This window comes from Cheilinus undulatus, linkage group 1, assembly GCF_018320785.1.
Source record: "Cheilinus undulatus linkage group 1, ASM1832078v1, whole genome shotgun sequence".
NCBI classification, from domain to species: domain Eukaryota; kingdom Metazoa; phylum Chordata; class Actinopteri; order Labriformes; family Labridae; genus Cheilinus; species Cheilinus undulatus.
The window spans coordinates 44915437-44926745 of NC_054865.1; the positions used below are offsets into that span (position 1 = coordinate 44915437).

An 11309-nucleotide genomic window follows, 5' to 3' on the forward strand; every position below is an offset into this window, starting at 1 on the left:
AAGCAGGAATGTATATAAAGAGAGATGGAAATTCACTTTTGAGTTAAAACAAACAAACAAACAAACAAACAAACAAAAAAAAACACTTTGACAAAAGGGCACTTTGGGTAACAAGGGGCAAAGGGGCAGGTGCTCCAAGTGAGCTTAAATATTACTCATAATATTGCCTAAATCAACATTTCATCAAACACGTATTATAACTTTATTTGCTCTGTTTCAAACATCCCAAATCAGGCTGTCTCATTCTTTCACTGGAAAATAAATCACTGCCCCATTCAACCAGATGTCCCAATCTCTCTCAGCTGACTCTATTTATTTATATTTCTGCCCAAGTAAAGAAAAGGATCTTAATCCAAGCAGTTGCTTGGCATGAATTCACTTCGGATTTTGTGGAAATTGTAGAGTATTAACTCAAATATTCAGGTGATATCACATCAAAGATAGAAATGCAAACAAACATGTTTGTGCTCAGTCTGTTAACATTGTGTATTATCTTTGCTTTGCTCATACAAACACTTCAAGTAAATATCATTTCAAGGGCTATGTGCTCTTGCAATCCTACTTTTTACCTATACACACCGCTCTTGTAGATTTAATTTTCCAGTTTGATGGATGTTTTTGACACCTGTGACTTCAGAGTACTCATAGGTGTCTTGGTGGCCTCTCTCACTAGTCTCCTTCTTGCATGGTCACTCAGTTTGTGAGGATGGCCTGATGCAGGCAGATTTATATGTGTGCTATATTCCTTTCATGTCTTGATGACTGACAATGCCTTCTTCTTTTGTCTTCATGATGTAATGTAGCCAGGAATACTGATCAACCAGTGACTGGACCTTCTAGACACAGGTGTCTTTATAGTACAATCATTTGAGACACATTCACTGCACTCAGGTGATCCCCATTTCACTAGCTGTGAGACAACTAGCACCAGTAGGCTGGACCTCTGTTGAATTAGGTCAGTCACTTTAAAGGGGGTGAATATTTATGCAGTCACTTATTTAACATTACATATATCTGTTTAATTTAATTCACTTTGTAGGCATCTGAGGTTTTAAACAAGGAAGAGGATTGCAAATGTACTTAGACTGATCAAATGCCTCATCCCTTACCCCAACAACAGCAGAAGCTCTACATACACCTGCATTTTCACTGAACCTCTTTTGATGTTCCTCATCATGCTGGATGGCCATGAGCTGAGGACAGGATCTATGATCAGCAAAGAAAGATAAGATAGAAATATTGTCTGAACTCCTTTCCAGCCAAAAAGTCCACAGAATATAAATAACATCTTGATCATTTCCATACAGATAGTTGTGAAAAACATTACTTGTTTGAAAGAGTTATAGAGAAAATACAATAGAAATTAAACCTCAGACCACATTCCTCAGTAAGTTATACAATTGCAAGAAAAAGTATGTGAACCTATGGTTTCATCTGTCCACAGAACATACAGAATGCCAGTAGTGCTGTGGAACATCCAGGTGCTCTTTTGTAAGCTTAAAATGTGCAGCAATGGTTTTTTTTTGGACAGCAGTGGCTTCCTCTGTGGTGTCCTCCCATGAACTCCATTCTTGTTTAATGTTTTACTTATTGTAGATTTGTCAACACAAATGTTAGCACGTGCCAGAGATTTCTGTAAGTCTTTAGCTGACACTCTAGATTCTTCTTCACCTCACTGAGCATTCTGCGCTGTGCTCCTGCAGTCATCTTTACAAGACGATCACTCCTAGGGAGAGTAGCAACAGTGCTGAACTTTCTCCATTTGTAGACAGTCTGTCTTACCGTGGACACATGAACATCAAGGCTTTTAGAGATACTTTTGGAACCCTTTCCAGCTTCATGCAAGTCAACAATTCTTGATCATAGGTCTTCTGAGAGCTCTTTTGTGCCAGGCATGGTTAACATCAAGCAATGCTTCTTGAGAACAGCAAATTCAAAACTGGTGTGTGTGTTTTTTTTATAGGGCAGGGCAGCTTTAACCAGCACATCCAATCTCATCACATTGATTGGACTCCAGGTTGGCTGACTCCTGGCTCCAATTAGCTCTTGGAGAAGTCATTAGCCTAGGGGTTCACATACTTTCTCCACCCTGCACTGTGAATGCTTACATGTTTTGTTCAATTAAAACATGAAAACATATCATTTTTTGTGTGGTATTAGATTAAGCAGACTGTGTCTATCTATTGTGACTTAGATGAAGACCAGAACACATTTTATGACCAATTTATGCAGAAATCCAAGAAATCTCAAAGGGTTCACATACTTTTCTTGCAACTGTATATTATTATAAATCACTGTCTTGTGCTGATGCCATTGCTTTGACACCTGGATCCCTGATAAATAGATTCTCAGGTGAAGAAAAAAACCTGAAATGAACACATGAAGGGAGAACATCAGGCTCAATTTCAGCAAAAATCAAAGTTTGCAGATGTTTTAAAATATAACAAAGAAAAATCCTGCCCCCCCCTCCCCAAACTCTTAAGTATGCACATGTATGGACTTCATGAAAGCATGTCAGTCAAAATCAAACCAAACAAACCATCCATGTCTGGGCAGACGTCAACCTCGGCTCATCCTTTAGACATCATCAATGGCTGAACCAAACCTTCCTCAGTCAAAATCATGTTGTTTCTTGTTCATTCCATTCCATTATGGGACAGTGTTGCCTTGAGGCAACCCATCCCAAAAGTACTCTTCAAAAACATTTTTTTTTTTACAATTATGTTTATTTAGTCTATTTTATGACCAGAAAAAACAAAAAAACAAAGAAAAAAAAAAAACACCACAAATATTTTTTCCCACCTGGCGTCATATTGTGTACCATAGAGGGTGAAGAAATGTTGCAAAAATAACAGCCACATAGTATTCAAGTGATGTAAGGCACATTTCTTTAAGTTTTAACAGGACAATTTTAGAAGTAACACTGTTGTACTCAAAAGATGATTGTGAAGTACAGAACTGTGGTAGCAAAACAAGCTTGGTTAAAATGTTGAATGTATGAATTAGTGTTGACATCTGATAACACATTTTTTTATGTTTTAAATTAACTCAGAATAAGCCTTTTATTCATACATAGGGAGGGTCCCCTCTAAGGATGCTGCCATCTTGGATTTTTGCATTTTGCCTGTTTCTATGGCACCATAGAAGGAACCAAATAACAGTTAAGCATGTATTGATATTTAAACTTCACTGGTTCCCACAGTTATCACCAGAGAAATGAGCATCACACTCCAGAATTGAATGTTAGATGTTGATAGTCCCAATTTTACACACTGCACCTTTAATGCAGTAGTAGCATTAACCCAACGTTTGTTCACTTGTAAATTTTCACTTTATGTTGTGCAACTGAGTCTTTATGTTTAAGTGACCCAAAAAAAAAACAACTAAAAAAAAACTAAATAAATAAATAAATAAAGTACTGCCCAAACTGTTCAGATGGGAGCTTTGCAAGATGGATTCACCAGTGAGAAACAAGGAAACGGGCGTATCCATCTGCTTTGCGAGGTTAGCAACTTGGTGCGGGATCGGCAGGGGCAGAAACACAAAATTCACACTTGCACTTACTCTCCCTCTCTCTCTCTCACACACACGCACACGCACCCCCACACACCCACCCACACACACACACACAAACAGAAGGCCCAGAAAAGAGGTAGACAGAGTGAAGGTACACAGGACCTACAATTTCTACACTTTTTTTTAGCCCTGGAACCATTGGACCCGAACATCCTGTATGTAATACAAATGTGTGTTTGTGTGTGTGTTGGGGGTGGGGGTCCCACTGACCTGAACACCATTCAAGGGTTAAAATCACACATCCCCCAAAGAATCTTGTGTTGTTGCACCATGGAAAGAGTAAAGGCTGGGTATTGGACTGCTAATTGCAAATGCAGTTACACAGCAGGCCAGCACAGAAACGCAACAAACATAGACAATCAGGATGGCTATATGTATGTGTCTACTCCAGATTCATAGCTGGGAGGATAAATGGAGTAGATCCAGCAGCTACCTGCAAGATAAGAATTCAAAATATTTCAATTAGATTCTGACTTTTTTTCAGTACTAAAAACAACAACATTTTCATATTCAAAGTTTTAGCATGAGTTCCTTAATGTTTGCACAGGTGTCTACTGACTAAAGGTGTGTTGGTAGGCTGTTTGGTGACTTGTGTAATCTTACAATACTCACACAGTCCTGAGGTGGCAGACAAGCTCAGAATTTCAGTACTGATTACTAGGGTTTTTTTGTTGAACTTTAAAATGATCTAAAATTTGCATTCAAATTCAAGGAATTAGAGAAACCGTTTAAACGTAAAACCTAACTGAAACTGTGTTGTAGTTCATACAAATGAATAGGGATGTAACATTACATACAAATCATCATATTCTCAGCAAAGCATGATTAAGGTATTGAATTTTATGGTAAAGCTAACCTAACAAAAAGTTAGAGATCCTTGGTTGCTCTGTTTAGAACAGGAATGAGCTCATGGATCAATGTTTGGTCTTTATCTTACTACTATATTTGGTTGCGTGCCTGTCTGTCTGTCTGTCTGTGTTGATTTGCATGCCACAGCATTGCTCCAATTGTCCTTGATATTTCTCAGACTTCTTGGGCATACTGGTTTGAAACTGGTGCCATTTAAGAATTTATAAATATGTACAGATTTTCAATGAAATCAAATAAAGTTGTTGCGCCTTTCATTTCACTTTCCCTATACAACACATGCACTCATGTTGCCTTTCATTTACCTCGGATGTCGGAGCTGGGAATGACTTTGCATCTGAGTTGAATGCCTACATTTGCTAGGAGTTCCTAACTTGGGGTACCTGGGGGTTACTCTAACTTCCCGAATCAAGTTCAGGGTGCACTTTTGAAGACGTATCTGACTGGCAGCTCGGATTTCTGAGTTCCAAGATGAAATGGAACGTACCATTACTCTGCTACAATGCTGAAGAGAAGACAGCCTTCACTCTCAAACTCACGCAAAACGACAGATACTACAGCAAGCTCATGAGTCTGGTGTTTCTGTATAAGTGAGAGAGTAGTGACAGAACTGGAAAAAACTGGGCTTTGTTGAAACCTGCCCATGAGGAAATGTAATTGGCACACCTTTCTGTGCAACTGGTCTCATTGCATTGACATCTCATGATGACAGTAGCAGTTTTTATGATGCCAAAACTTTATAAAGATCAGGAAACTGTTTCACCTCTGTGACTTAGAAACAGGGGTGTAGCACATGGGAGAAAAAGGGTACTTAATTACCCGGGCCCCCACCAGGGAGGGGCCCTTAAGAAGCCTGAATAAAAAGTGTGTTTTTATTTATTTTTTCCTAGCAATTAGTGTCAATATTAAATCAAAAACAACTGAAAAAATTGGTCCACAGACTGAAATTTGTATGAATTAGAGTAAAATAAAATACTGGAGGGGGGCTCCTCCCTTAATAATGTCCAAATGGTGTAGTCCAGCCCTTTGAAATAATGAAAGTAAATTCAGTTTAACCATCGTAAAATTATTGCTCATAAATGGGGAAATTATGGTTCAAAAATACATTAAAATGCTTAGAAATTTTTGTTGCTTGGCTAGCAGGCTAAGGGGGCCCTGTATAATATTCTTTCTGGGGGCCCATAATCCCTGGCTACACCCCTGCTTAGAAATAAATAAAATCTGTAAATATTACTCGGAGATTGCTATTACAATACAATACAATACAAGAACTTTATTCATCCCCGAAGGGAAATTCACTCTTCTGGGAGTCTCATCTGTTTACTGTAGAATTATAAAGTCTAATAGCTGATGGTATGAAAGATTTTCTAAATCTTTCTGTCCTGCAGCGCAGGGATAGGAGCCATCCACCACCGTTGTTTCTTTGCTCACTGAGGGAGATATGAAGTGGATGATCCATGTTTCTCAGAATGGCCTCCACCTTGCTCCGTGCGCATCTCTCCACCTCATCCTCCAATGAGCTCAATCTGATTCCAATCACAGAGCCAGCTTTTTTAACCAGTTTGTCCAGATGCCTTGCATCCTTGTGTTTTACACTGCCTCCCCAGCAGACTGCAGCACGAAACAGAACACTTGCCACCACAGACTGATAAAACATCTGCAGCATCTTACTGCAGATGTCTATTGATCGGAGTCTTCTCAGGCAAAAGAGGTGGCTCTGCCCCTTTTTGTAGATGTAGTCTATGTTTTTAGACCAGTCCAACTTACTATCCAGGTGTACACCTAAATATTTGTACGATAGCACCACCTCGATGTCCACGCCACAAGTGTTCACTGGCTGAAGAGAGGGTTTGGATCTGCGGAAATCTATGATCATTTGCTTCATCTTTGAGGTGTTGAGTAGGAGGCAGTTTTTGTGACTCCAGTCTCTGAAGGCACTTATCAGATCCCTGTATTCGGCTTCTTGTTCATTTCGATACATGCCACGATAGCAGTGTCATCCGAGTATTTCTGGATGTGGCAGGACTCTGTCACAGAGTTCAGAGGCAAAAAACTCAAAACGGAGGACCCAAATGCACATAAAACAAAAAGATTTTAATAATCAAACAAACAAACTTACTCAAAATAAATCCAGGAATCAAACTCAAAGTCCATGAAACGAAACAAAACAAAATCCCCGAGGAGCACAAGGAAGCACGAGGAGTAACACGGGGAAGACATCTACAATGAACCGACACAGACACAGAGAGACACAGAGCTTATATACACAGGGAGTGATTAACAATGGAGGACAGGTGTGGACAATCAGACACAGGTGAAACTAGTGAAGGTAATCAACGAGGAGGGAAACTGAAGCAGGAAGCAAAACTGGAATCACACACAAGGGAAGGCAACTACAAAGTAAAACAGGAAACATGGAACACTTCACAATACACAACACTGGACCAGGAGGAGAATCAAACATGAGACACTAGGAGGGAGACTAAAACACAGGGAGGAAAACTGAACATGAAACACAGAGAGTAATTCTAAACATGGAATAACTAAACAAGAAACACAGGGAATAAACTACACAAGAAACACAGGGAGTAAAACTAAACATGAGACACAGGAATTAACTAAACATGAAACACAGGGAATGTAAAACTAACATGAAGCAGGGAATTACTAAACATGAAACAGGAGGAGTAAAACTAGACATGAAACAAGGAATAAACTAGACATGAAATACAAGGAGTAACTAAACATGAACCTGAACTAACAAAGGGCACAAAATACACAGAAACACAAGGACTACAAGAAACACCTAAGAACTAAACACCAGAAATATACAAAGTAGAAAACCTAAGTACAATGTAAAACTAGAAACATGGAAATCACAGAACAAGGAAAACACGAGGGATCAAGAACTAAACTGAAACTATACAGAATAAACACAGGAAAACACTAGAGAGTCTCAAAAACATAACAAATCAGAACCTGGATCATGACAGACTCAGTGCTGTATTTTAAGTCTGATGTGTACAGTGTGAACAGGAATGGAGCCAGGACTGTCCCTTGTGGAGCCCCTGTACTGCTCATTAATGTCCCAGAAACACAGTTCCCAAGCCTGACAAACTGTGGCCTTCCTGTCAGGTAATCTGTGATCCAAGAAACACAGGAAGGATCCACTCCCATCTCCGTGGCTTGTCTTTGAGTATGGTGGGTTGGATGGAGTTGAATGCGTTTGAAAAATCAAAGAACATGATTCTCACATAAACTCCAGGTTCCTCCAGATGAGACAGGGCACAGTGAAGCATGAAGAGGATGGCATCATCCACTCCAATGTGTTCTTTGTATGCAAACTGCAGGGAATCGAGTTTGTCTTTGACCTCAAGCCTCAGTAGGCGTAGAATCAGCCACTCCAGAGTTTTCATGATGTGTGAGGTAAGGGCAATAGGTCTGTAGTCATTTAGTTCAGCCAGACATTTGATTATTGGTACCGGTACAATACAGGATGTTTTCCATAGAGCAAGCACCCGCCCCTGCTGAAGACTCAGGTTGAAGATCCTGTGGAGAGGTTGATACAGTTGTGCAGCACAGTCTTTAAGCAGCCTTGGACACACACCATCTGGGCCAGCTGCCTTCCCAGAGCAAAGTCTCCCAAACTCCAACCTCACCCCTGTCTCTGTGACAGAGAAGGGTACAGGTGCTAGAAGGGAAGTGGCTGCAGCTGTGGAGACATGTATAGGAGACGGAGAAGGAGAAGGAGGAGCTATAGTGGGGATTTCCATACGTTGAGGAGAAGAAGGAGGAGCAGCAGTGGAAGTAGGTGTGTCCAGTGTCAAATCTGTTGAAGAACAGATTGAGTTCATCAGCTCTTTCCACATCACCCACTATTGGCTCCCTTTTCTTTTTATTGTTATGTCCAGAGATGGTACTGATTCCTCTCCACACATCATGGATGTTGCTGTGTTGAAAACTCCTCTCTATCTTCTTTTTGTATTCCAGCGTTGCCATCTTCAGTCTCCTCTTCAACTCATGTTGCACTTCTTTGAACCGTTCTTTGTCACCGTCTCTAAAAGCTTTCTTTTTTGGTTGAGGATTGCCTTTATGTCACTTGTGATCCAGGGTTTGTTATTGGGGAAACAGCGAACAGTCTTTGCAGGTATGACTGTGTCTCTACAGAGGTTGATGTACTCAGTAAAACAATCAGCCTGTCTGTCAATGTTCATACTGTCCTCATCTGTTTCCAGCAGCACATTCCAGTCTGTTGATTCAAAGCAGTCCCTTAGAGCTTCACTAGCTTGAGGAGTCCATCTTCTGATTTTGACTTTAGTTGCAGGCTGCCTCAGCACACAAGGTTTGTAACAGGTCTGCAGATAAACCAAGTTATGATCTGACCTGCCCAGTGGTGGTAAGGCAGTAGCTCTGTAAGCTTCTTTGACATTGGCATACAGCAGGTCTAGGGTTTTGTTTTCTCTGGTAGGGCAGTTAACAAACTGTGTCCAGTCAGGTGAGAGGAGAGGGTGACATAGTTGAAATCTCCTGATATTATTACAAGTGCCTCAGGATGTTGAGTCTGTATCCTAGCAACAGTATCATGCAAAACATCACACGGAACCAAATCAGTTGCCTTGGGTGGAATGTATACAAGTATTGTCATGATATGACTGAACTCCCTTGGAACATAATATGGCAAAGGGCAACGGCCAACAGTTCAATATCTGGACAACACAACTTCTCCGTAACAGTTATGTGTGAGGAGTTACACCATCTCTGGTTAACAAATACAGCCAGACCCCCTCCTTTCATCTTGCCACTAGCTTTAGCATCTCTGTCTGACCTTATGAGAGTGAAGCCAGGTTGATCCACAGTTTAGTCTGAGTTGTACTGATTCAACCAGGTTTCAGTAAAACACAGGAGACTGCATTCATGGTATGTTTTGTCAGTCTTCACCAATGTCTCCAGCTGGTCGCTTTTGTTGGGCAAAGAGTTGACGTTTCCCATGATGACTGATGGAAGAAAGGGCTTATATCTCCATTTCCTAGCCTTCACCTTTGCACCAGCACGGCAACCATGAAAACACCTCAAGATGTCCACTGGAATTGGATGTTGTTGTCCAGATTTGTTCTGTCTCAATGAAAGAAGCTCCTCTCTTGAATAACCTCTTCTCCCAGCAGAAACCTCCATCAGAAAATGGTTAAGAGATACCAAACTTTGCAGCCACTTTCAGAGGCGCAGGTTCCAGAATGTTACTAAGCCATAACCAGGAGTTCAATCAGTCTATCAATCAGTCTCAGGTGTTTCTTTTTTTTCATTCATGTGTGGCATTGCTACACATGACAAGTATGTGGCTGTTGTGGTTTTTTTTTTTTTTTTAGACTTTTCCTTCATTCAGGTAGGAAATGTTTTTAAGGTGGTGCTGAAGTAGGCTATCATAGTTAATATCAGTTCTTTGATCAAACGCACTGAGGGTCAGAGACTTGGTAGAGAGATGCGGAGAACAATGTAGGAGTCACGAGACAGGGTCAAATCTAAGGCAACTGCTTCAAGCTGACAGCCTCTGTCCAACATAACCACTATCTGCATCCCTTAAAATGAAAACACTTAATTTAAAAAAACTCAATTTCCAGTCTCTCACCTGCAATAATCCAGCAGAGACTGAAGGTGTCCAGGAGGATAATCAAGCATGTGGATCTATTGTTGCTTCCCTCCTTGCTCTTGCTGAAGATCATAGACAGCCAGAGGATGTTGATCACTCCAAACACGATCAGGTAGATGGGGATGTATGGCTGAATAGGACAGGTGTTCAGATTCATTGCTCCTGTCATAAATATTGTGAGATTATGGTGATTCTTCCAGTCAGCATTCATAACATTTAATTCATAAAAATATTTCAGTTATCAAAGGCATATTACTCACCGACAACAATGGCAGCAATCATAGTTGCCAAACACATGATGCTCCTCATAACTATAAAAAAAATGAATGAAAAAAGAGTCAGAGATCGGTTCAAGTTTAAACAGGTAGGCGTAAATGTAGTGAACAGTCCTCTCACAGAATATCACAACGACAAAGATAGCTGTGATCGCGAAATCCCGCTGAGATGGCTCATCCTGCTGAGGCTCATCCATTTCTCCTGTAAAGAAAATCAGACTTGTCAGTATCTCATAAAAACAGGAAATTCAAAAATAAATAAATTCTTGCTTTTACGAGATAGTAAACAGGGAATTCAAAAATAAATAAATTCCTGTTTTACACGAAATTCAAAAATAAATAAAAAAATCCTGTTTTTATGAGATAGCTATGTGTAAAAACAGGAGGATTTATTTTTTGTTTTCAAGTGAAAATACGCCACCCTACCCCTGTAAGACTGTTAGTAAACTGCGAGTTGTGCTAACGGCCCAACATTAGCTCAGTAACTAACGCTAGGCCGAGCAGTTTAAAGACAGAGCCCTTTGACGTTATATTTAACCCTTTCTTTCCCTCATAGTCAAGTTGGCTGTGAGCAGAACATGGTTTTGTAACACATGTATATTTGAACCATTAAAAATCGAAATCTTCAAGTTAAAAACATTAAAAAGTTGAGGATAACTGTCATTTGCGTCTTACCTCGTCAATGGACCGACCGAAAGGAAACCAAGGCAACCAGAGAGACCCAGGGCGCAGATGTGAGGCGTTCAGGGGCGGTCGTTAATCCCAAAATCAGGAAGAACTCGGACAAAATCTGCGAGTATGATTGGCTGATCTGCTGAAAAAATGTTGAAGCTAGATTTGCTGGATCACGAAGATTGTTTCAAAGAGTTTAAACTTAATAAAAGTAAACTAGCAGCGTATTTTTATTCCTTTAAAAAGTCAACTTAGCAGAGCTGGCCATATAAGCT

At 40.3% G+C, this 11309-nt stretch overlaps 1 protein-coding gene across 1 annotated transcript; it reads right to left on the bottom strand.

Moving 5' to 3' along the window:
- Positions 1–3851: 3851 nt before the first annotated feature.
- LOC121523081 (transmembrane protein 272-like) lies at positions 3852–10560 on the bottom strand. Its single transcript, XM_041808226.1, has 4 exons — positions 10484–10560; positions 10348–10398; positions 10067–10249; positions 3852–4009 (listed from the first exon to the last, which is right to left on the bottom strand). Exons 1-4 carry the CDS (start codon positions 10557–10559, stop codon positions 3945–3947), a joined length of 375 nt encoding a protein of 124 aa, XP_041664160.1. The 5' UTR covers position 10560; the 3' UTR covers positions 3852–3944.
- Positions 10561–11309: the final 749 nt, after the last annotated feature.

What these genes read in the sequence shown, in the direction of transcription:
- LOC121523081 (XM_041808226.1), bottom strand. Translation starts at nt 10,559, where the DNA reads ATGGATGAGCCTCAGCAGGATGAGCCATCTCAGCGGGATTTCGCGATC. An exon ending in GATTGCTGCCATTGTTGTCG is followed by an intron (nt 10,250 to 10,347) that starts GTGAGTAATATG and finishes TATTTATGACAG; the next exon opens with GAGCAATGAATCTGAACACC. An exon ending in TCTCTGCTGGATTATTGCAG is followed by an intron (nt 4,010 to 10,066) that starts GTGAGAGACTGG and finishes CTTATCTTGCAG; the next exon opens with GTAGCTGCTGGATCTACTCC.